This window comes from Trachurus japonicus, chromosome 23, assembly GCF_045865225.1.
Source record: "Trachurus japonicus isolate A0001 chromosome 23, Traja_1.0".
In the NCBI taxonomy this organism is placed as follows: Eukaryota; Metazoa; Chordata; class Actinopteri; order Carangiformes; family Carangidae; genus Trachurus; species Trachurus japonicus.
Genome location: NC_140929.1, coordinates 17,956,214 through 17,983,040, shown reverse-complemented (window position 1 = coordinate 17,983,040; position 26,827 = coordinate 17,956,214). Strand labels below are relative to the sequence as shown.

Below are 26,827 nucleotides of genomic sequence, written 5' to 3'. Positions count from 1 at the left end.
GTGTGTGATCTGGTGAAAGAGCAACACATTTAAGTGGAGCAGGAGTCCATGCAGTAAAGAGGCTTGTCCATGTAGCTTATGTCTATCATAAATACAGTCTAATCCACAGGAGAAGGCACGGTTGGGTTGTGAAAACACTTTGTAGGCACTCTAAAAAATGATTCTTTTTTTTTCTACCAGACATCAAACAACAAAATATCACATATTGATCATGTCACATACATTTGTAGCTTCCAATGATTTGGTGAAAAGAGTCTCCATCAATCTTCTTAAATGGCAACAGAAATGTAAAAAAAAAAAAAAAAAAAAGGTTTTCACTGGAGGTAAGCGCTTCATCCAGTGGCCAGCTTCACAAAGATGTTCCTTGTAACGCCCCCTTGTGGTGGATAAAAAATATAACTCTAACTCTTAAAAGTAAGCAACAGATTTTTTTTTCTTTCTCGTCTTCTTCTCCTCCTTCCCTCCATCCATCTAAACAGTCTACACTCTGAGCAAGACCATCCACTTGGCACACCATATGTTCTTTCCACACAGAAACATTTGCCCCGTCTCTTTCTCTCTCACTGATTCACCCCCACTTCTTCCCACTGGCCCCCCCTCAGACCGGTGGTTATAAGCTCCCTGTGACGTTCCTGGCCACCGCCCAGGCTGGGAACTCAGACAGGTTGAAGAGCGGCTCGCCCCACGTGGTTATGGCCAACATTACCACCGCCACGCCGATCAGGTTCACCCCGAAGCCTGCCTTCACCTGGAGAGGAGATAAAGACAGATACATGATGTGCCAGAAGAGTTCTGAAGCAATTCTAAGTTGTAGTTTTAAAGGGATAGTTCAAAATTTTGGCAAATTGGCCCATTGCCATAATCCCTATAGTTTTAGGAGTACCACGCTATGAGATAATAATGCAATGTTACGAGGCGGAGTGGTGAATGTGCAGGTCACAACAGAGTGTTTTGGAGTTGTTGGATTGTGTATTTGATGAGTTTGATGAGGGAAACCAAGAAATTCCATTAACCTCCGTAGCGTAGCTCTAAGCAGCTAACGGCTCTGCTCCGCTGTTCTAAAGATAGCTTGCACCGACAATTAAAGGTAATGAACTTACTCCTAAAACTACAGGGATTATGGCAATGGGCCAATTTCCCAAAATGTTGAACTATCCCTTTAACTTTTTCAGTTTGCGAAGAGTTAAGAAATAATATGAGTCTTCAACTGTCTGATTACATAAAACAACTGTGACACACTGTAAACTTCTGCCTTTGATGCTGCAGGTGCAGAATGAGCATGTGACTGTGTGAGTGCATGTGCAAGAGTGTGTGTGTGTGTGTGTGTGTGTGTGTGTGTGTGTGTGTGTGTGTGTGTGTGTGTGTGTGTCGGTCGTACCATGTCGCTGATCTTCACGTGGCCGTAACTAAAGACGATGGCGTTGGGGGGGTTCCCGACTGGAAGCATGACCCCGAACGACACGCACATGGTGGACGGGATCAAAGTGTGGAGGGGGTTGATGAGCAGAGTCTCGGACTGGGGGGAGGGAGGGGAGGGGGGTCAGAAAGAAGGGACAGAGAGGCAGAGAGGAGATGTGAGGAGGAGAAGAGAAGTAATGGAAGCCAGGAAAGACAGATGAAGAAAGGAAAGAAGAACAAAGCAATTTAGAGGTCAGAGGTCAACAGTCACATGACACTTTTACACTATCAGAGAGAGGGGCAGCTCGACCAAAACATGAGTGGGATAATGATGCTCCCCGATGACACGTGTGGCAGGAGGAACCAATCAGTCAACATGATGCTAAAGGACTAAAGGAAACCTGTCCAATGCTGAATGAACAACCCTATGAAAACTCTTTCCAAGTTTTCAAGTTTTCTGTATGACTTAAAGGGATAGTTCAACATTTTGGGAAATTCACCCATTGCCATAATCCCTATCGTCCTAGCAGTAGGTTCATTACCTCTAATTGTCGGTGCAAGCTGTTTTTAGATCAGCGGGGCACAGATACAAGCTGCTCAGCTAAAGCTACAGAGGCTTATGGTATTTACGCCTTTCCCTCATCAAACTCATCAAATACACAATCCAACAACTCCAAAATGCTCTCGTGGACAAGTTGTGACCTGCACATTCACCACGAGAGTGTTTTGGAGTTGTTGGATTGTGTATTCGATGTTTGAGTTTGATGAGAGAAAGGTGAAAGTACCATGCGCCTCCATCCCTGCTCCGCCAATCTAAAAACAGCTTGCACTGACAATTAAAGGTAATGAACCTACTCCAAAGACTATAGGGATCATGGCAATAGGTGAATTGGCCAAAATGTTGAACTATCCTTTTAACATACCACAGGTTTCAGATTTGTGTTGCTGCGCTACCAATTTTGGACAGTTGTGTCTTCAGCAGCATTGACTGACCTTTACACTGTTGCATGCATGCTTCATGTAAACCATGCATGTTATGCAGCAAGATGTTTTTAAATCACCTTCTAAAATGGACTGACTTCTCATTTTGGATGATGTGCATGAGGCACACATCAGATCAGAATGTTTCAAGGCACCTCATTTAGATTGGGAAATACAGCCCCACTGAATCCCTTCCCTGGTTGTTGTGATCATTTACAGTGGTATGCAATAGTTTGGGCACCCCTGGTCGAAGTTTCTCTTAATGTGAACAGTTAAGCAGGTGGAAGATGAAATATTTTCAGCAATATCAGTGTATTATTTTAGTTTTCTACAGTTTTACAAAAACAAACAAAGCAGCAGACAGATCTTTATTTCTTTCCTGTGTGTGTGAAGGAGTGTGTGTCGTACCAGCGCAGACAGGATGGGCAGAAAGACGGTGAGAGTTGCGGGGTTGGAGGCGAACTCAGTGACCGCCGACACCAGCAGGCAGGCCAGCAGGGTGACGGCCCAGGGAGGAAGACCACTCATGGGCTCCAGCTGTCTGCCGATCCACACCGAGAGGCCTGACACCTGCACACACACACATATGGACAAAACATATGCTATTAGCATCCTCATAGGGTAGAGCCAGTCTCTCGCCCTCATGATGCAGTAACGTCCTGGTGCGCGTAGTATAAATTCAAACATAGTACCTTGCAACCAGCAGCCAGTGCATAGCCTCCCCCCACCAGAATGACGATCTCCCACGGCATCAGTCTCTGAAAGTCCTTCCAGGTGATCATGGGGGCCAGCGGGTCGGACTCTGACTCATCACCTATAGTGGTTTCAAAACACAGGAAAAAGTCAGTACAGTAAATGTTTAATTTGCCAATGCTGAAAGTTATTGTATTATGTTTTATACATATACCATATTTAAATCATGTTTTGTAAGGTCTGTCCTATTCTAGAAACCTAAAACATGTATCTGATATTTATCAAAGGGAAAATATACATATTGTTGAATTAAAAGTTCCATTCAACCCTTTGAATATTCCTTTATATCATAAGTTTCTTATTGTTTTTCCATTTCAGCTGACCTGTTGCAGTGATTAGGAGAGCTAAAGGATCTCAGTTCGATTCCCAGGCCCGGGGCTTTTTTGTGTACTGGCTCCTGTTGTTTAAATCTTCATAATTTAAAAAAATAAAAATAAAACCGGACACAATTCGCAGTTGTTGTCCTGAACTTCTGCCTCTCTTTCAGATCTCGTTGCTGTTTAGAGGTTTGAAGACTATCAAGCATCAAGTGCAGAGCTGCGTGAAAACAGTCAAATGCGATGAACGTCAGACGTCTCCAGTGTTTTCAAGCTGTGTCACGGACATGAAAAACATGCCGTGTCTGAGCCTGAGCTGTTTTTCTCTTAAAGCAGAGGTTTCACTGACCTAGTAAACTTGCAGCACACAGGCAGTAAATCAACCTGCACAGTCTGCTCACACAAACAGAAGCCTGATGGAACAAGAGCTCCTGGCTGCTTGTTCTGAATAAAGCCAAAACACATTTACACTCTCCTGATATTAAGTTGTTTCCCCATTTCTTGTTAAATTTAGTGTGTGGCAGCTGCAAATCTGAAGAATGGAGTTGACCATAACAACCATGATTTGGTGTTTGGATCTTCATGGTCAATTATGTGAATAGTAACTGAGGCTGTTTTGCAGTGCTGAACAACCTCACCCTCCTGGGACTGTGGGGGCATAAACCCTGAGATGGACGAGTGCATGGTGCTGACCTGTGTCTCTACAGCTGGAGGAGGAGGACGAGGAGGAGAAGGGTCGCCTGGCTGGGATGAGGAAGAGCAGGAAGCCAAGAAGTACAGACACTGTTGCATCTGTCCTGTAGCCCTTCCTGAAAACACACAGCACAAATTCAAGATAAGGAAGAGATTTTAATTTTATTTTTTTGCTTTCGATCTGCAGAACCTAGTCTTATCTTTCATGACAAAAATATAGATTATGTGTTGGAAGATTCCATACAGTATGAATGCAGATGTGTCTATCAAAGCTCCATACAGTATTAATACAGATGTTTGTATTAAAGCTCCATACAGTATAAATGCAGATGTTTGTGTTAAAACTCCATACAGTATAAATGCAGATGTTTGTGTTAAAGCTCCATACAGTATAAAGGCAGATGTTTGTATTAAAGCTCCATACAGTATAAATGCAGATGTTTATGTTAAAGCTCCATACAGTATAAATGCAGATGTTTGTATTAAAGCTCCATACAGTATAAAGGCAGATGTTTATGTTAAAGCTCCATACAGTATAAATGCAGATGTTTGTGTTAAAGCTCCATACAGTATAAATGCAGATGTTGGTGTTAAAACTCCATCCAGTATAAATGCAGATGTTTATGTTAAAGCTCCATACAGTATAAATGCAGATGTTTGTATTAAAGCTCCATACAGTATAAATGCAGATGTTTGTGTTAAAGCTCCATACAGTATAAATGCAGATGTTGGTGTTAAAACTCCATACAGTATAAAGATAGATGTCCACAGAGAAATACACACAGCTTGTATTCAGAAACTGAGCCTTAAAACCAGCTGTCAGGACTTCCTGTGACTTTGTGATGTCACAACAAAGCAGTCATTGCTATGCCCCATCCACCTGGACCCACCATACAGCATTTTGTTTCTTTGAGTGTGTTCTCATGTTTTAATTCAAGTGATTGATTCATAAGAAGATGCAGGTGTACCAAAACCCATCTCACCGTGGTTTTACATCTTGGGTGCTAGTAACAACAGGTGGATGAACCAACCAGAAGAGAGGCTCAGAGTTGAGATGCTTACAGGCGTCTATGCACTTTTCAGGCTGTGTGACAGTCTGACAAGCTGGACCACGGACCACTGACCACCGTCTGATCTTTACTCATGTTAGTGGTTTGTGTTGCAGGATTCTGGCTACTCACTTCTCAAAGAGAGACGTCCAGCCGGGCACGAAGCCTGGCTCTCTGGTGAACCACAGAAGAGTCATCAGGATGAAGAAGACACCAGTCACCACCTCTGGGTAGCTGGGATACACAAACACAGAGAGAGAGGGAGAGAGAGAGAGAGCACAAAAAGCCTGTGAGCAACAATTACATGAGTGATAACATGCCCCACAGTGTCATGTCTGGTTGTGTGTGTAAGATACACACACTCTCTCACATAAACCCTCAGAGCGGTGAGGACCAGACAGATTCCTCACTGTGATGGATTCAACTGAAACTGGTCATTACATCAATCCCATACACACACATGTAATATATGACATACTGTGTGTGTGGCTATATCACTCAGAAGAGGATATAATAATATCACACTTACATTCACTGGAAATGTAAAGACAAAAGTTTAAAACCTATGAAATACCAATAGTAAATTTTGTACTCTGTCCTTTTAAATGTCTCTTGACAGAGTCTACAGTACTGAGACTCAGACATTTGGACCCTACTGGTTAACATATATCAATATATAGCCTACTGGTAAGCTTTGGGATGTATTCGTGTTCATATTATGTGTTTACATGCCTATATACTGTATGAAACTGAAATTATAATGTCTAACCGTTCATCATATCATCTCATTTTTATTTTATTACACATATGGAAATTCAACATTATATTGACACGTGGTCATATACACACCTGATGGGTCCCAGTTTTTCGTACTCCTCATGGATCCTCCTCTCTGACAGCATCTCTCTCTTGGTCTTGCGTTTCTTACTCAGCGAGCATGTTTCCCTGAAGCTGAAAACACAACAACAATATCAACAACTACATCAACACAACAAGCGGAGTGCAGCCCACAGGGCATGAGAAGCAGTGGTGCGCTTGAACAATATACAGACGGAGGGATTATCATGAGCCCACAATGATAAGGTAGTGAGGAGTGGACACACACGTGAAATAGCCTACAGCACAGACACACACTCACTTGCAGCCCAGGAAGAGGAAGTGCAGCCACAGCCAGGTGAGGATCAGCATGATGATGGCGATGGGGAAGCTGAAGATGAACCATGTACCAAAGTTGATCACCTTTGCATCTGGATAACGACTGAAGAGACACAGAGACAGGGAGAGAGTTAAGTGTGTGTGTCTGTGTATGTGTGTTCAAGGGCTGTGCATTGTGTCCTTTAACATTTATCCAATGGCAGCTTGATGTATGAACACACTGAACCTCATGTAGTGACAGAAAACTGAACCTTCTCAGGGTTAAAACTAAGCATTTGGTCTGGTGTGTTTGCTCTGAGTGACAGCTGCTGTCATTCCCATCTTCTTATCAGTGCAGTGGCACAGTTGACTCTCCACGCTGATAAGAGGAGAGCTGGGGCGAGTGGAGCCGCTGGACGTTCACTGCACTGAATTAACTCTTTAACATTGATCTGTTCCAATCATTTGAGTTTTAAAGGAAAATCAATACATAGTACTGTAATGGCTGTTACCTGACCAGGAGACTTCAGAAACCAACAATTAACATATAAAAAAATATAAGGAGTCAAACAACCCACATCAGACATTCACACTCATAGATGATCAGAATCTGCACTAAACTGTAATGTTTTCTTCTCTGGACCAGGACCAGGATCTGGACCCATCTCTGCACCATGTTCACTACAAAACTCGGTATTTTTTGTGTTAATCTGCTGACAAACAAACAGCACAACACAAACAGTCACAGATGATTACATAACGTGCTTGGCTGAGGTAACAGCTACACCCCGAGTGGTTGTTGTGAAACACTTTATTAATGCCTTATTAACATTCGTAACTAATGACTCACTAAATTTAGTAAATCTGTAAATCTGTTATGATCCAGCATGGCCCTTACTTAATGACTCCCTATATTTATAACTGTGAATTCAATGTTAATTAGAAGGAAAGAATATGATCTTATATTAATGTCTTGACTGTGATGACTGCTATGCAACATTGTCAAAGACTTAACTAGACTCTTAACGCATGAGTAAAATATTCATAACTATTTTCAAAAGCCTTAGCAAAAACTTTGTATATAATCCTCTCTGACAGATATAAAGTAATTCAAATTTTCATACCCATTCCTCATTCTACCTTTCACAGTCAAAGTATTTTCCAAAGATGTATTAAAGCAGATATCAGTGGAATGTTTTTGTTAATATAAGTCCTAAATAGTCCTATTTTCCGTCAGCAATCACTTACATGAAGTATTTCAGCCTAAACACGAGTCTCTCCGTCACTCTGCTCTGCTGTAACCCGAGGAGAAAATTTTCCTTGTGGGATACAAGTGTTATCCAATGAGGGGAGAGAACGGCATGAAGGGCTGTGTGTGCAGCCAAGGGATGCGCGTGAATGTGGTGACGTAGCACGAGGACCAATTGATGCCTGACAAGGGCGGGGGCTGCTAACTCATGGTGCGTTCAAGGAAACTCGTACTTTGTGTTTTTCCTTCCTGTGAAGTCATACCAGTTCGATCTGGTACGAGTTCACGGGTCGGAAGTTACGAGTGGCCGTTATAGGGAACTTTCACAGACAACAGGACGGTAAAAACACGAGCTACGGGTTACCTGGAACGCTACCAAGTCGTAGTTGTGACTTGAAGCTGTAACTTACGGTTTCAAAAGCCTGCCTTGAACACAGCATTAGCCGAAACGGCCGTGCCGCTGTTATCTGCTTTAATGCTGGCTCAACAGTCATTTGATGCAAGTCAGGGTTCAGGACTGGCTGCTGAACCACCGACCTGCTCTACCTCCTGAATCACAGCCACCCCAAAGCAAAGAAACTGATCTCAGACCTGATTTCATCTAAATGCTGCTGGTCAGAAGTTTCATATTTGACTTCACTTCAATTCTTCATTCTAAACCCCCAAAACCTGAAAGAAATTGTGATTGCATTGATGTGGTACGACTGTCTGATGTCCTATAACAACTAAAGTAAATCTTTAATGAAAGAGGATGGTCATGTGCTAATATTCCATCTCCATCACTTACAGGGTTACTATATTCAAGTCAGAACTATTGTAACAGATGAAAACTGCAGTATTAAGAAAAGATGATGAGGGTCAGAGTCTCCTCTGGCTCATTCAAAGCTGCAGAGGAGATAAAGTGTGTTTGCTCAGACATGCTTCACTGAGCTCTGAGCTGTACGGACAATAATCAGGGGAAAGGTGACAGTCAGAGATGATGATGATGATGGTGATGATGATGATGTACTGTACAATATGTGCTGCAGAGACACATCTGCTCTCTCCTCAACGGCCCTCAGGCATCTATCATATTGAATCTTACTATTGACAGTATATTGATCCTGCAGTAATAATAAAACAAGTTAAAGACATGGATGAAATTCAACAATGTCTCCAACCCAGTAAATACTAGGTCAAGACCGTCAAGTATGGTTATGACTTTTCCAAGCCAATGTTTCTTTGTCTAAAATGAATGTTTATATTTTAGTTAGCTGAGATGATCGCATCAATCATATCAAAATCTGATAAAAAAAAATCTATTAATAATATCTTTACACAGCCTTCTGATTTATCCATGTTTGTGAAGCATGTTAACCAGGGTTAGAAACGTGACTGACTGATGAACAAATCTGAACACAGTCTAAGACCTGTTGCTCTTGGTTCAGTTTGTCTCTCTTGAGGTGTTTCTCAAAACTTCCCATAATGAGAGGTCAGAGCAGCTGGGTGGTAATCACTGTGACAGCCCCGGGCCTGTGCCAGGACCAGTGTGTGCTGTTTTTATGGTTCAGGTTCCTGGATGGATGGAGGTAGAGAGGTAGAAGCAGCTGGCCCCTGTCCTCCAACTTTGTTCAAACTGCCATGTTAGACTAAATAAGATGGTCTCAGATCCAGGGCATACGGTAGGTGGGTCAACTCATCTGAAGGAGGCAGGAATGTCTCAACCACATGTGGTGACTGTTTACATCGAGCATGTTGACATATTTCACAGGATGGATGGAAAGAAACCTCACACACGAGGCTGAATCTCTGAATATTAACAGCTTTTGATATAATGAGATGTAAATAACCTGGAAAAGTCCAAATTCAGAAATATTCAACAGTTGACAAGCTCAGTAATACAAGCACATAAACAGTGGAATAACAGGAGACAGGTCACTGAGTCTATCTGTACGTAGGATTGTGTAGAGCAGGTGCTCGAACATTTATCATTCACCTCAGTCACAAGGTCAAGTGTGCCAGTTAAAGCGTGTGTTTGTGTGTGTGTGTGTGTGTGTGTGTGTGTGTTGTGTGGCCTTGACGTACTTGCATGGACTTGTTGCAGACGAGAGCTTGGACTGACTGACCTAAACACAACCGGAGCCCCTCCCTCCTTCATGAGGTCAACCTGAGGCTGTCTTTCTTCTCAAGTTAAAGGGATAGTTCAACATTTTGACAAATTGGCCCATTGCCATAATCCCTATAGTCATATCAGTAGGTTTGTTACCTTTAATTGTCGGTGCATGCTATTTTTAACGGTGGAGCAGAGCCACGAGCTGCTCAGAGCTACGCTACGGAGGCTAATGGAATTTCTTGGTTCCCTCATCAAACTCATCAAATACACAATCCAACAACTCCAAAACCCTCTCGTGGACAAGTTGTGACCTGCACATTCACCACGCTATGAGATAATAACAGAACGTTACGAGACAGAGATGTTTTCGAGGCAAATTCATGCTAAATTGTCCCGTCAGGAGCAATTTTTCGGCAAGCAGTCTCTGCATTTGCCTTAAAAAACAACTCTGTCTCCGTAAGAAACCTACTCCTAAAACTACAGGGATTACGGCAATGGGCCAATTTGCCAAAATGTTGAACTATCCTTTTAACTGCAAAAGCTAACCAACCTGAAGATATAATTCTGTTTATTTTAATATTCACTGCTTTTTTTGCTGTTCCTGGTTAATATCACCTTGGATTTACAACCATAACGTCCCTCACACACAGAGAGAATCAAAGCCTGACCTTTGCCCAACAAGCTGCGACATGAAGGAGGCCATTCTGCCGGGCTTAGCAGCGCAGCCGGAGGAAATCGGCTCTGTTCGGGCTGTAGAGGTTGATTAGTTTGATCTCAGGTCCTGTGTGCGCTGCAGACACTGAGTTAGCATGAAGTGTTTCAGGCTGAGCAGCACAGCCGCCAAGAAATCACTCAAGCTGTAAATATGATTGTGTCTGCGGACGTCCACAGCTAGAGCTGGACCAAAAATATATCTCAGACCGTTTTCAAAGCTGCTTTGATATCTATTTTTACTGTCAGTGGATGGTGGACGCTTGTGTGTGTGCGTGTGTGCGCATGTACCTACGTGTTAAACTGCTCAGCAAAGATGAGGTTAGTGGAGGTGCCGGTGATGGTGATGAGTCCACCGATGGTGGCGGCGTAGGTGATGCTGAGCGACAGGCATTTACAGATCATGTGATCCCTCTTGGTGGGGTACTGGGAGTCTCTCCTGGCCCGGACCCGCTTCACGTTCGGTATTTCGATGGCGACCTGAAAGTGGAGCAAGTACCTGACATTAATTGATCGTAAGTGGGAAGAGAAGGGGAGGGGGGAAGAGGGAGAGGGGGTGGAGGATCTCGCTCTTGTTTCCAGCCTCATTAACCTCTGGTATTACATTCCTAACCTGCGGCAGGTGTCCGTTGGTGTGTCTGATGTAGCCGTGGTTGGAGACCGGCCTCAGCCCCAGACCGTTCACCTCCGCAGTCTGATCCTGAGGATGAGAGAGAGAGAGAGACTTCACTTCACTGACAGCTCATGGATTCTTCAGCTCTGCTGTAGTGTTGTTTTTGGCAGCCTACTTCAATTTTAGTTTTAGTCTTTGTGTCAAATTTTATCCATTTTTGTTTTTATTTATTTTAGTCATGTTCATTTTTTGTCGAGTCTAGTTTCAGTCAACTAAAGGTCTGTGCATTTTAGTCTTATTTTAGTCCCAGACTATTTTCATCTAGTTTTAGTCGACGAAAACTGATGACATTTTAGTCTAGTTTTAGTCAATTAAAATTGTATTTTAATCTTTTTTTTTTTAAACGTATTTTAATAGTAGGCGATAACTATCTTAGTGTAGTATAGACAAAACCAAATGTTTCTTTTAGTCAAACCCATTTCACAATTCAAACATGGTTATCTTATAATTATATTATTGTTACCTCATAGACTAAAGAATACATCCATTCCAGACATGGAAGATGCTCTGCTCAACATATTTATTTTACCAACCAAACACACACTTAAATTTAATTAAAATAAATAAATAACATAGCATCACATGACTGACAATGCCAGAAAAAAATGAATACATTCAAGTTCAACATAAAGGAAGTGACATTGCCTGCGTCTGCACAGTGTGGCACAGCCTAGGAAACATTTTGGTCAATGTAGAGTTTTTATTTTGTAAACTGCATTCAGTCTTGTTTTTAATCATCAACAATATTGCATTATATAGTTGATTATAGTTATCGTCACATGACCGTTGATGAAAGCAACACTACTGCTGTATCACAACAGACTCCATCCCTCACCTCACTCAGTGTAGAGAGCTCCTGTTTAGTGCAGTCACTGAAGGAGAGAGAGGAGAAATAATGTTAATGAGGAGTAACAAGAGAGCTGACATCAAATCACATATTCATCATTTTGGCTTTGTTGCTTTGTTGTAAATCTTCCCTTCTTCAAATGTGAAAAATGTGTACTGCACAGCTTCTGTTTAGGGCCCAAAGGCCATAAGTGGCCCTTGGTGGCCATCATATCAGCATACATCCCAGTGACAACTATAAACCCACTTCATCCCATAAAGACGTTACACTGTGCACTCAATTCTTTGAGTGTAGAAGCGCCACTGAATACATTCACACATTCACACACATGTACCTGTCATTGCGATAGAGCAGTTCTAACTTGTTCTTGTCCACGTTCTCCTCTTGGTCTGAAACAGCTGCAGATAACAACATTCATTATCATTATCATCATTCAATAATTCTAAAAATTAGAGCTGCAACAATGAATCAATTAATGGAACAATAATCAATTATTAAATGAATCGTCAACTATTTTGATAATCAAATAATTTGATTAAGTAGTTTTTTTGAGTCAAAATCAAGTCAAAATTCTCTGATTTCAGCTTCTTAAATGTGAGTATTTCTGGTTTCTTTGTTCCTTTATGACAATAAACTGAGTGTCTCTTTGGTTTGTGGACAAAACAAGACATTTGAGGACGTCATCTTGTGGTTTGGGAAACACTGATTGGTTTTTTAACATTTTATTGACCAAACAACTAATCGATTAATCGTTTAAATAAGTTACAGATTAATCGATAATGAAAATAATCGTTAGTTGCAGCCCTAGTAAAAAACAATAATGAAAAATAAGAACAAAGGATGAAAGAAGGATGTGGGAGGGGAGGATGGGAAAATGAATGAAATTTTGAATTAAAAAATGAATGAAATTATGAGAGGGGCGGGGGGATAACAACAACATTCATTATCAAAGGGGAGCTGCACACTGGATTTAGAAAAGAGTTTATTATATGGATCCATCATTTATCTTCTTTCTAAGCACTTTATACCACCCCAGTTATGTATCTACACATCTGTGGATCTATGAGTGTTGTGTGCAGATGTTAGACGTACCGCTGTCCTCCTCTGGTGCCTCTACAGTTTCAGAGTCTTCATGACTGTCAGCCAGCCCGGTGCAGATGAGCTGCTGCAGCACAGCCTCAGCTATAGGCATCACCATGGCTGTGGTGGACGTGTTGCTGAGCCACATGGACAGAAACACTGTGCAGCACATGAAGCCCAGCACCAACCTGGAGGAGACAGAACGAGGAACGTTGACCCATGTGTACGTGTCAATCTGTGCAATGAGGATATATTGGTTGTGTGTGTGTGAAGAAGGTGCATGTAGTGAATGTATGCAGGTGTGTGCTGCTCACATGCCAGGCTTGGCCCCTGCGATCATCACCATGCGCAGAGCAATGCGTTTGTGGAGGTTCCACTTCTCTATGGAGGCTGCCAGGCAGATGACTCCCATCAGCAGCAGAGTGGTGTCTTTACAGTACTCAGCTGCCACCTGAACACACACACACACACACACACACACACACACACATGAAAATGAAATAAATCTAAGCAGACAGGAAGGCATCATGGGGCTTTTGTGTTTCTCTCCTTCACCCACTTCCCTACTTCCCCCTCCTCAGTTTGGATCTCACAGTTTGCCAATTGTTCTTTTTAATCTGCTCTACTTCCCACATGCAGAGTTCATGGCCTCACAACATTGTATAAGCCCTCGTCTGCTCACCTCTCACCTACAACCTGCAGCACTTCCTCCTCCTTCAAACACGACTTCATTACCCCCTGTCTTTGTCAGAAAAAACTACTCCTGGTATTCAGCCATCAAAACCTCCTCTCTCAGATGTTTAGACAGTGATTTTAATGATATTTCAGCAACTGCAGATAAAAGTTATTCTCTTGATTGATGGTTAAGACTATAAAACAGTTTCATTATTTTTTAGAAACAGAATCAGAAACACACAAACAGATTCCCAGAGATAATCAGACGCTAATCAAATGACGGCAGGAAATCCTCACTAAAGCTCTGGAGTGGATCATTAGAATATTAGCTGATATCACACTACACATGAGAATTAGACAATAATAACAATTCATGCTCAGTCACTGCTGAGGATGGTGAAACATGAGGAAGGAAATGCTACTACTACTGGAGTACTGCATATTGGTATATACTGCATATACAAATGCAATGATGGACTGGCCATAGGGCAATATGGGCAAATGCCACAACGGACGCGTAATGATGCGACTGAAGCATCTGCGTGAAGATGCAGCCGTGTTGATGTGGCTGCAAAAAAAAAAACATGGGCCAGAAGGACTGAAGACTCAATAATATGGTGGTATAAGGGCAGTGTACAGCCCCTATAATCAGAGACCATGGTGTAGCCTGGTTCAATTCCACCCGGAATGCATTTTCTCATCATCATTGAATGATCATACAGTATATATATACTGTATATATATACCCTGCCTCTTTTTGCTTTATCCACTGAAGTTCTATACTTTATTAGATAAAGATGAGGCAGACGATTCTTCACCAGAGACCATGCTCAGATCTGGGGTCAGTGTTTGATGGATAATAAATAAGAAAGATGTCACTAAACATGCACGTCTGGGAAGGACAGGGCACAAGACACAGCAAAGGGACACGGGTCCAACTGAAACTGGGCCGCTGCATTTAGGACTAAGCCTTTACAGCACGCGCTGTACCAGGTGAGCAACCAGGGCACAACATGCAGATTCCATTCATGTGAAATGTTTTCTACCTTATCCAAACCTCATCACTGTGCTTTGTAACGCTGTGGACTGTCAGTTCATCAATGACTTCCTCTGATTTGGGAAGGACATTGAGAGATCTGATACAGTATTTTGTAAAATGAAGATAATTATATGTTAACCTCAGTTTGTACTGATGCTGCTGCAGTGATGGACCAATCAAACTCAACATCCAGTATCCAACAGCAATAAGCTCTGATGACTCAACAAGTCAAGGATGTGTGATGATCCACACATGCAGCCTGCTGGTGGAGACTGGTGGGGGAACTGGGAGAACCATAACAGACTGGAAACGTTGCATAAAGCTGCGTGCTGGCATATAACGCCATCACAAGAGGCTTACAGCAGCTTTGTCACTGTTTGTCAATGCGATTTGGTCATATGAGGTGTACGACTCACTTTTTATGTAATGCTGATAAGAAAGGTGAGGAGGTGGGAGAGAGAGCGGGGGTGGAGGGGAGTAAAACTGCATTAGTGGTATAAAACCAACCAGATGGTACCCAGGTACCATCAGACAGAGGCTGTATATACATATAAAGACATAATGATGATGAGTTTGAGGCTAATGGGGTTTTCTATACGTCACGGCTGATAAAACCTTCACAGCTGAGTAACGACAGCACCGCACAAACCCCAGAGGAGACTAACACTCAGCCAGTTCACAACACAGAGGCCTTTCACCCACATTCTGTCTGATCTGGAATTACTGTACATTCACATATACAGAAATCTGATCAGCTGACTCTCACTGTAGCACAAAGTAACAGCATTCCAGTTAAGCCCAACATAGTTTACCGGCTGCCCTAAATAACACAAGTGCACACTGTAAGAATTACGCATTGGGATATTTACAGTCAGAGCCACTGTTCATATGTGTATCCTCACAAAACTCCTCTTTTCAACTTATGTCTGATAACTAACGACAGAGAACAGGGATCCTCATGAAAATACTTTAGTTTAAATGAACATCTGTAAGTTTACACATAAACACTTCAACAGGATCATACAGATTAAGGCCAACAGAGTTCATTATTGGCACCAATCAAGGGCAAACATTTGCATAATGCACAATGAGGTCATGTTCAACTGAACTCCTCATTGGCTAATTTCAATGTTCCCTCCCAGAGTTTGTCTCTTCTCTGCCCATACAGAGCTGTAATAGTCTGTATGCCTATCAGGGGACATGATATTAGCACATGCATCCCCTGGTCATACTGTATGAAGATAAAAGTTTATAATATGTATGAAAATTGAAAATGAAAAGTTCATTCCCTAAATAAGAGCTGTAATTCAGAGTCTGATTAGATCTTTTACTGTTTTGTCTGTATTGGTGTCGAAGCTGTTTACAAGTTGATTTTCCATCAGACTGAGCCACTATTCAAAGTTAACAGTATTTGCTGGAGACTGATGGAGGTGTGTCTGATGCATAAGCTACTGTGCTTCTAAAGAGTCAGACACAAGACAGAGTGGACACTTTTTGAGAAGTCAAAAGAAATTAGAACATTGTTTCTTCTCATTGTTTGTTCTAACCAAAACACAAGCAAATACACAGACAGGACGGACTCACCTCGCTGGACTTCAGCACCCCAAACAGTGGGTAGAGGAAGGCTGGGACCAGAGCAGCAGCACCCAGGGGAACGGCCTCTGACACCCAGTAGACGGCCGTCACCATCAGCACGTAGGCGCAGCATGCCTCCTGCAAGAAGAACAGAGAACAGTGAACGCCTCGTCACCATGCTGCATCATTAGAACATCAGAGAAGGGCCGGGTTCACAATGATCCTAGAGCCAGTGATAATCATTGTTGCTCAATATGTGTGCAGGTTGGTGTCAAAAATGACATATGTCACACACACAAACATGTGCCTTTTGAATATCATCTGAGTGCCTGCTATGTGAAGCGAAGTCCAGGTTGGCTTCACCTGCACAATCCCACATGTGCACAAACAAACAAGCACACACACACACACACACACACACACGCTGATGCTGCATTAATCTGTTTGTGTTGTGGTTGTATAACTTGGACACAGCGGCCCCCTCATGCTGCTCTGTTGCAACCCCAGCAGGCTTAGTGACGGGCTCCCCGACCTTCAAGACTAAAGAGGGATCGCGTGATGTGTGTTATAAGACCTGATGAAAACGCACCTTTCACATCAATTAAAACCCAAACTCAAGCACTTACTATGTTTTCCATTGTGGTTTTATTTCTAATATCTGCAGAGTGTTTAATTTGTTCCTGGCCCGCCCACCCACCTTGGCCCCAAACATAAGAGGTTCCCGCCACTGACACATGCTGTGTGAGCCTGTAGTACTTTTACATAAGCAGAACATCTTGCAGTAACGGGTCAGTTAATCTGAAATTAATAAATCCAGAGAGGGAGAATTAGCTGCAGGACTCCATGAAGCGTGAGGCCAGTCCAGACCTGTTGAGACCTCACAGCCACTACAGCACCGGACTCCTCACAAGTACTCTAGTATGATCCACCTGCTGCTCAGCTGGCTGCACTGAGCACTGCTTTAAGATGACTGGACACAGTGTTAATTACATAACAGGTTGCAATGCACGCCACCTTTTGTGGCCAGTGATGATGATAAGAAAAATTAAAAGATGAAAATTATGACCTTAAATATGTAGATATAAAATCGAAATCTGAAAATCACAGACAGTTGTGACTTTATAGATATACACTTCACTGGTCTTACTGGTCACCACCAATCATTATCATGTGATTTTCATTAGAAACATTTGATTGGTAGGTGGGATTTCACACTTCTAGTCACAAGATCACCTTGTTCCGGCCCTGACCCCACCATGATCACTGCCTGTGCTCACAACAGGCCACCAAAACACAACATTTTGGTCATGTCAGGCTTTTACAAAGTGTGATAGAATGTACAACATCTGTAATTTATACCAGAGTTGATTGATATCTGCCGATCACATTAAAGATACTGAATAAATCCACAGATTATAAATCTGATTTATAAGAATGAAACTCACAAAAGAACAAAAACACCTGGGGTCAAAGTGTCAGCCCACTGGACATGTTTCCTGTGTTGGGTTTTCACAATGAGAATTTAGTGGAGCATGAAAACAAGTTTGTCTACAGACAGAGTGGCCCAGGAACTTAGAACATGGCAACACCGCTACAATATTGACCTTTCAATAAAGACATGAGGTTTATCCAATGAGGTCTGAAAACAGAAATTAGAGCTCTCTGCCACTACAGGCCACACCCACACTGACTTGTTTGATGATAAATGGTATTAAATGGTTTGAGCATAAGTAATCTCTGTCCAGGTGTGAGTTCTGTCCACACTTAACACCTGAAAACACACATGTACACGGGCACGCATTAACAGAAAAACAGAAAAAGCACACGCAGGACGCATTAAAGGGATAGTTCAACATTTCGGCAAATGTGCCCATTGCCATAATCCCTATAGTTTGAGGAGTAGGTTTGTTACCTTTAATTGTCGGTGCAAGCTATTTTTAGAACAGTGGAGCAGAGCCGCAAGCTGCTCGGAGCTACGCTACGGAGGCTAATGGAATTTCTTGGTTTCCCTCATCAAACTCATCAAATACACAATCCAACAACTCCAAAACGCTCTGGTGGACAAGTTGTGACCTGCACATTCACCACGCTATGAGATAATAATGTAACGTTAGGAGACAGAGTTGTTTTAGAGGTAAATTAATGCAAAACCGCTGATGCGCGTTCCCACCAGGGGCAGTTTTTTGGCAAGGAGTCTCTGCATTTACCTTGAAAACATTTCTGTCTCGTAACGTTCCGTTATTATCTCATAGCGTGGTGAATGTGCAGGTCACAACTTGTCCACCAGAGCATTTTGGAGTTGTATTTGATGAGTTTGATAAGGGAAATCAAGAAATTCCATTAGCCTCCATAGCATAGCTCTGACCAGCTTGCGGCTCTGCTCCACTGTTCTAAAAATAGCTTGCACCGACAATTAAAGGTAACGAACCTATACTCCTCAAACAACAGGGATTATGGCAATGGGCAAATTTGCCAAAATGTTGAACTTGGATTGTGTATTTGATGAGTTTGATGAGGGAAACCAATAAATCCTAACTAAAACAGTGTGTGAATGTGTGTGTGAATGGGTGAATGTGATGTACTGTAAAGCGCTTTGGGTATCTAAAACAGCTCTAGCGATGTTTTCGAAAGATTTACAGGCTAAAACCTGTGGAGTGTTGTAGACCAGCTGGACCAATGGCCGTGGACGTCGCCTGCGGCCACACTTTGTGCCCCTGGGTGGCTGCTTCACTGTGGATTTACAGGAACTTGGTGAGAGCAAAGAGGCATTTCCCAGCATTAGGCCCAGCTTCTGGATTAGACTGAGAACAGAACGAGGTGTTTGAGTTCATAATCAAAGGAAACCTTGCAGCGGTTTCATACCCCTCAGGACAAATACCAACCTCACAAAGAGATGGGAGAAAAAAAAGCCTTCTTTGATAGTTTCAATCAGCATAACCTCCAGGAAACATGAGGTAACTGAGGAGGCTGATAACAGAATTCAAGCTCAGCTGAAAATGTACCTGTTGACCTGAACGGCAACAGGAAAACAGAGGTGGCACATAGGAAGAATAAACAGATAAACTGAGATGAATAAACAAACACACAGCGACACAGATGGCCTGATTCAGCAGTCACTGACTATTGATTATTGGTCTTTGATTTAAAGGGGACAGCAGCTTCAATCGGGTCCTCAAACATTCACCTGAGCCTCTGTCCTCTCTCTGAGCTGTTGTGTCAGCAGAGAGGCAGTTACCACTGATGTGACCTCTGTGATAACCAGACTTTATCCTGAGACGTGTCAGGGGCCGCCGGTCGATACAGATGGAGGAGAGGCTGTTTGCTCTGTCGTCAGGCCTGGTTCTGTTTCAGATGTAAAATCATCTTCTTTCATTTATTTATTTATTTATTTTTTCATCTTCAGATATTCTTTTACCTCCAGTGTGAGCGACATGCAGACTGTGCAGTAAACAGAGAGGCAGCTGCTGCTGAGACAAGCAGGAAAGTTTGGGATCCAGGCGAAAGTTCACTTGACTTTCTGAGGCAGAGAAAGAATGTGATGCTGGAGAGCCCGAGGTGAAACGGACAGTGTGTGTGTGTGTGTGTGTGTGTGTGTGTGTGTCTGTGTGTGGACCTCAGCAGTTCCTCTACATTAACAAGTTTCATGGAGTTTGACTCCTAAAGGAACAATCACATCTTTCCTGTGGTTCTCCATCTCGCACTAACAAAACCTAACCACAAGGACTGTATTATCCTTATTTTTATCATTATTATTAACTGATGGTTTAAGGCCATCTCGATTAATTGAGTATTACAGTATAAATGAGCTGTGCCTTAGTATGAATGTTTTATAGGAGTCGTTTTCTGCTTGCCGAAAAACTGCCCGACGGGAACGCGCATCAGCGGTTTTGTATGAATTTACCTCAAAAACAACTCTGTCTCGTAACGTTCCGTTATTATCTCTAGCGTGGTGAATGTGAAGGTCACACCTTGTCCACCAGAGCGTTTTGGAGTTGTTGGATTGTGTATTTGATGAGTTTGATGAGGGAAACCAAGAAATCCCATGAGGCTCCGTAGCGTAGCTCTGAGCAGCTCACGTCTCTGCTCCACCGTTCTAAAAATAGCTTGCAGTGACAATTAAAGTCACCGAACCTACTGCTATGACTATGCAATGGCAACGGGCCAATTTGTTGAACTATCCCTATCCCTAACAGTCTGTTATTGATAATCACAGGTCAGGGTCTGGGGTTGAACCAAAGACAAAGTGCATCTGTATGGGATGCAGTTCAACCACTGAAATGAATTTGTAACAGTGAAGTGAATTTGAAATCTTATTGACTTGATTGCTGATTGTTAAAATGCTACTGTATAGCCTAGCATTCGGGAAATATAGGTGCAAAAGACATATATATATCCAATATCTGTTCATGTGAGCTGCAAACACGATTCTGAACTTTGAGATAAAAACAAATGTCAGTAAATCAATTGTATATGATCGATACATTTTTCAGGCAAGAAGATTTGATTTCCCTTGACAATAGTGTTTGCACATGTTAAGAAATTATCTATATCTGCCAATAAGATAAATGATTTTCCATCAACTAACCCTTTAGCTGATTTAGTGCTAATTATAAATGTGTTAGCACCAGTTAACACCTTTGTCATGTGGCATGTTGGTAAATATTAACTAACCACATGGAGCCTGGTGTCAACAGGAGGGTTTAGTATCTCTACATGTATGACCTGAAACTTGATTCAGCTGAGCAGGAAGTTTTTCTCCTCAAGCCCCGGAGTTTTCATTTATTTATTTGTTAGATTTTTTTCCTTTAAACAGCTGACAGGACAGTTTCTATGTAACAGCTGAACTCATTGATTGTCTCGTCAATCCCCTGTTATCCTGCATCTGTTATCAACTCAGGACATGGAGATGATTGGTATTTAGAGAAAAACACACAGTGACCGACAGATTAGGTTACAGCTGCTCTGCAGAACTGAACCAATCAGCACACACACACTCACATGTTGCACACATATGTAAATAGACAGATACAGGTGAGGTCTTCAGTTGTGGATCACGGGTCATTACAAAGACATACCTCAAAACTGTTTTAGAAAAACTATGCAAACCAGTGAAACTCACAGGCATTTTAAAATTCATCGATGCTGCTCTGAGAGATTTTGTCTCACAGCAACTTTTAATTTGCAGCAGAAGTAAATGTGACCTCATTGGATGAACATCTTGTAATATGACATTGTAATTATGACAATAGAGACGTTTCCATATATTAATGCTCTTTGTTCATAATCCCTTTGGTACATGTCGTATAATAATAGTTTGTATCAACACTGTATTTTCCCTTTATTTCCTTGGCCCACTACCGGTATTTTATTTTTTGGCAACAAAAGTATCACCACATGTTCTGTCAATAAATCCCAGCAAAAATTGAAATGTGCATGTAAAAGACAAAACACATTCATGTAGCCTATCACTCAGACACTGCCTGTTTCTTTGAAATTCCAACACTTTCTGCTCACAAAAAACAATGGAAATCAGAATAATTCTGAACACCGTATTTCCCACAGGACCTTAAAGGCAGCGTTATATAATTTGAAGGGCTCAGTTTATCACAACAGTAAAGCTACAGTAGCAGTTTGCTGACATGCACACAATGGCAATGCGAACATGCTGATGTTAAACTGGGATCATGTTTACCATTTTCAGCAGCATGCTAACAGAGATGTTCTGGGACTGATACAGAAATGATTAATAACCTTCAGTTTGGAGTTTCACAGACAGTTCAAACTTTTCCAGAAATACACTGGTCTTCACTCTAAAACATCGTCAACACAGGAAGTTGCTACCATTAAAGCCAATGAACTGATATATTGTAAACAATGCGTTAGCCGTTGGCAAACTGTTAGCAATCTGGCTACATGTTACAAGTCCCACCAGTAAAAAGGCAAAACATGAAGCCCACAGTAAAGCTTTCATTTCAAAAGGTCAGGACAACTATAGGAAGTGTTATTTATTTTTATCATATTATTATTAGGCTAATTATCTTATGATGGACAGTCAAATAAGATCAGAATATGAAGATTCTATCATTCATGTTCTGATCAAAATTCAGTATCAGCTGATGGACGTTCAAGTATATAGAAAACCAGTAGAGACGAATTTAACATCATTAGCACTAAACACACACTACAGCTGAGACAATGGGATGTCATTAGTTTTCTAGGTATTAGGTCGTTATTGTGGCTTTCCTTCGTGGTGTCAAAGGCACATGTGTTCTTACAAGAATGAATAACAAGATGTAGCTGTTTTCAAAAAACAAAAGTTTACTAAAAGAAAAATCAATTTACATCCATCATTCTGTAGAAAAACTATGTGCTCCCTTTCGCATCTCAACAGTGAAGCTGTCGGTGGCGTAATTTAAATAGAATTAGCACTCAGGACATACAACACAGACTAAAAATAGAAATATGGAATTATTAAATTCTAAACCTTAAGAATCTCAACCTATTTTACATCCATAAATTTTGGCTGTTACAGTCGTAAAACAAGTATTAGACACATCAACATTCTGAGTGGTCTCCAAGGTTATTACAGTAAAATATCAACCTTATGGTGGTACTAGAGGAAAAGTCAAAGGATCAATAGAATTCATCATTGTTGCTCCATCAAACAGTTGGTGAGCTACAGTATGTCAGTCTGGACCAAAGTGGTCTAACTAACCCAGAGCCACGCAGCAGCTGACACTTCAACCTACTGGGAACGTTCCCGCACATCCACATCCATCTTCCTGGGGATGCAAAATGGCACGAGCGTGACTGCATGACATGATTCATATCTGCCCATTGGCTCTGCCCCCGTGTCTCTGACCTGTCCTGACTCCGTCCAGCAGATGTTCTGTCCTGCAGCAGCTGGACTCAGTGCCACTCCAAACACACACACACAAGTGTCACCCTGAACGCCTGTCACATTCCTCACGCAGTCTGGGGTCCCTGGTGTGGTAAGAAAGCCACGTGGGGCCAAAATCCAGCGTGGTGGTGGGATGATTATATAACTTAATTGCTTGGGATTGTTTCTTTCTTTTTCTTTGTAGTGAAGTTGTTCTTTTGTTCTTTCTTGGCCTCATCCTGCGCCGCCCACTCCTGCCAAACACCCGCAAGCCCTGACATAACAGCAGGGCTGCTGGGTGTCGGAGCTGACGGACAACGTGACAGCACATAACACTGGCTGTGAATATTAATGATGCTACAAACAAACACAAACAGCTGGGACACACACGCACGCACACACACACACACACACACACACACACACACACACACACACACAGGCTCATATATAACGCAACACACACTGCGTAGCTGCTGTTTAGCTAAATAGAATAGAATAGAATAGAATAACAAATCTTCCAATGGGGAAGATTTATTCTATTCTACTCTATTATGGGGCAACAGAAGACACAACAGCACTAATTGCACTAAAATCTGAATGTAAAAGCACAATAAGAACACAATGGAATAAAATAATTGAAAATAACAGTAGAATTAAAGTGGAGCAGTTCAGGTGGGTTGATCACTCTGGTGAATTAAGAATGCTGACGCAGTTTGGGACAAAGGACAAAATGACTAATTATTACTAATATGGACAATGTGTTAATGGACACAGACCTGTAATGTTCTGTTCTAGTAAATCTTTTCATCTGATCTACATACTGTTTTGTAAAACACAACAAATATTAAAACTGGCATTTATGAGCTGAAATGTTGATATAAGAACAACAGATATACAGTATAATATGGTGATGGCAGATGTGAGAATCTTTTGTTTATCATTTCATTGTGTTTCTTTTTCACTCTTCATTAGGTGTAATTTTTTGTTTTTGTTTTTTTACAGTTGTGGTGGCAACACTTTCTCCATCTCCCTATGCTCGTATTTTGAAATAAACCAAAATTAAAAGAGAACCATTAATTTCTATATCAAATATATCAGTTTGTATCAATTTGGTTCGTATTGAGGTGTAACCCCACTACAACCACCACCACCACCACCACTATTAGTTGTACAAGAAAAATGAGGTGCGACCTGTGATGTGGCTTTTTCTCTTTCATGATGGGTAATGCTCAGTAATGTGATGTGATGGTATTCATCAGTGATGTGGATCATTTGGACCATAGACTGCAGACAAACATGCTGATATTGAATTTGTGTTTGCTGCTTATCAGCATCTCTGAAGCCAGGAAGTCAAGCTGGTCTCAGGGCAGTATCAACATGGCTGTGGTCTGACATGAGTGCATGTTGACAGTAGGGATGCACCCATCTGTCTTTTTCAGTCCCAATGCTGATACCGTTACCTGGGCTTATCACATCAGCCGATACCCAATACCGATCCAATACCACTGTTGAATTAATAAACCGTAAACCTCGGAAGGCATCAGGCTTGACTTTAACATTACTTTCCTAACTTTGTAAAACAGTGTTGCTCTATGTTTGTTGTCTGTTGTCCTGCCGCTGATACGTCACAAACATAGAATTGAAGCCAACAGATCTGCATCATGGATCAGCCCCATTATCCGATACCCGATCTAGATATTTAATCAATATCTGGACCGATATCCCATCTTAATATCAGATCGGTGCATCCCTATAGCTGACAGGCAAACCAGACAAATCACACGCCTGTGTGCGTCAGTGAACGCAACCCACAATCCTCCAAACAGTTCAACTTGAAGCAGCTCATCACACACTGCACTGAAGATCAAGTTAATCTAGTTTGTGAAAACAAAACTTTACTCAACATGTGAGTGTTTGTCCCCATAGACAAACACACAGTGACAGACAGCAGGTGATTTGTGCTCATGGAGACAATCCTACTGTCCTCTGTGCAGATTTATGTGTCCAAATGTTTCCTAAAAACAAACTGCAGCTACAAGAAAGAAAGAGTGAGAGAGAGAGAGAGAGAGAGAGAACACATTGGGCCTCAATCAGAGTCAAGTTGTTCTCCCTCTCTCGCTCTTCCTGCTCTGATCTCCATCTCATCAACATGTCGCGACATCTCCTCTCCACACACACAGCTCAGCTGATGACCAGGACAGCTCAGGACAAGCATTCATCAAAACACAAGACAGAGTGGCTTTTGACTGGTGCTCTCTCTCTCTCTCTCTCTCTCTCTCTCTCTCTCTCTCTCTCTCTCTCTCTCTCTCTCTCTCTCTCCCCCTCTTACACACACATACACACACAGCAAAATCCCATCAGGACAACAACAGCCATCAGCAGCAGTCAGGAGGCACATCACTCAGCGTGAGGTTTTATATACTGCTTTATTGGATGTTTTCTAGGTATTTATTAATTAAATCCACAATATGTTGTTTTGGTTTTTTTTATTATTATTTTAAAAATGCCTATATAGCCCATATCAAATGTTGAAATAAAAGACATCGTTGTTATATGTTTAGAAAGTTTAGTATTTTGATCTGTGTTAGCCGTTTTTACCTCTTGTGGTATCTCTGTTCTAACACTAGAGTAACTTGAATGGCTTCTTGTCCACTCTCTAATACTCTGGTGACCCTGGTGTATCTATGTTTGTCCATATCCTACATTACAGTAACTGACTCTATGACACTTTACAGTCTATAGGTTTAATACATTCGTGTTTTCCATGTGATTCCAGTCATAGGTTCCAGTTTTAGTGGAAAGTAGTTTTCTGGACTAACAATAGTAACACTTTTTTTATATATATAATTAAAGATAGTAGCAGTAGCAGTAGTACTAATAGTAATCTGTGTCCATGTGTTATCCATGTGTCTGTACTCACGCTGGTGGGGTGGATGAGCGGCAGTGGAAGCAGTGACAGCGGGATGAACACCACGACGATCAGCTTCCTCGCCTTCCACAGCTTCCTGAACAGATCCATCCTGGCTGCGGCCTCCAGCCTCATGGGTGACCCGGGGCTCAGGAACGGACCGGCCTCAACTCAGCAGTGAAAGTCTTGAAACGTGGGGGGGAGGAGGAGAAGAGTGAAACCACCGCTGATCCTTTGGAGAGCTGGAGGAAGTGGAGGTGGTGCAGGAGGGAAAGTCCCGTTCTGGCTGTGCGCTTTTACGCACAGGCTGCCGGCGGTGAGCGGACCGGTGTGCGTCTGTGTGAGGTGGGTGAGCTGCTCGAGTCTTACTTTGTCCAACCTGAGCTTTTACTCCCGCCGTGTTGGAGCCTCGTACATTTAACCTCCGTTCCTCTGTTCCTCCGTTCCTCTGTGTGCTGGATGCTCTCGGAAGCATCAGGTGAGGCTGCCGGTACATTTATCAGCCTGGATAGGTATGCTAATTAATCACTGATTTGCTCCGCCTTTGCTGGCTGTGTCTCGACCAATCAGAGCTAAGCAAAGTTTTGCACAGGGCGTGGGTTCGTGTGCGTGCATAGGTCAAGAGGTCTTCACCTCCAAACTGTCCAGAAGACTATTTACGGATAACACGGTGGACTTTAACATACTATTGCAATAATTATGGATTAAACTAAGAAAATTATAGATATCCATAAGATAATTTGGGGGAAAAAAAAGAATGATAACGATTT

At 42.1% G+C, this 26,827-nt stretch overlaps 1 protein-coding gene across 2 annotated transcripts; it reads right to left on the bottom strand.

The window, feature by feature from the left end:
* slc13a4 (solute carrier family 13 member 4) lies at positions 1–26,361 on the bottom strand. 2 transcript variants are annotated; one of them, XM_085769381.1, is made up of 16 exons: positions 26,070–26,361; positions 16,276–16,404; positions 13,292–13,428; positions 12,990–13,165; positions 12,232–12,295; positions 11,886–11,922; positions 10,991–11,077; positions 10,673–10,857; positions 6,330–6,449; positions 6,041–6,142; positions 5,324–5,425; positions 4,143–4,258; positions 3,072–3,193; positions 2,788–2,949; positions 1,379–1,516; positions 1–748 (listed from the first exon to the last, which is right to left on the bottom strand). In XM_085769381.1, the coding sequence occupies exons 1-16, from the start codon at positions 26,190–26,192 to the stop codon at positions 611–613; spliced, it is 1,938 nt and encodes a 645-aa protein (XP_085625507.1). In that variant the 5' UTR covers positions 26,193–26,361; the 3' UTR covers positions 1–610. The 2 variants fall into 2 exon arrangements, with proteins under 2 accessions (XP_085625507.1, XP_085625508.1); XM_085769382.1 differs by having other exon boundaries at positions 10,991–11,071; positions 26,070–26,360.
* Between the last annotated feature and the right edge of the window lie 466 nt (positions 26,362–26,827).

Coding starts and splice junctions, on each gene's coding strand:
- slc13a4 (XM_085769381.1), bottom strand. CDS start 26,192: ATGAGGCTGGAGGCCGCAGCCAGGATGGATCTGTTCAGGAAGCTGTGG. Junction 3,194..4,142: donor CTCCAGCTGTAGAGACACAG/GTCAGCACCATG, acceptor AAACCACTATAG/GTGATGAGTCAGAGTCCGAC. Junction 1,517..2,787: donor TGCCCATCCTGTCTGCGCTG/GTACGACACACA, acceptor CCCTCCCCCCAG/TCCGAGACTCTGCTCATCAA.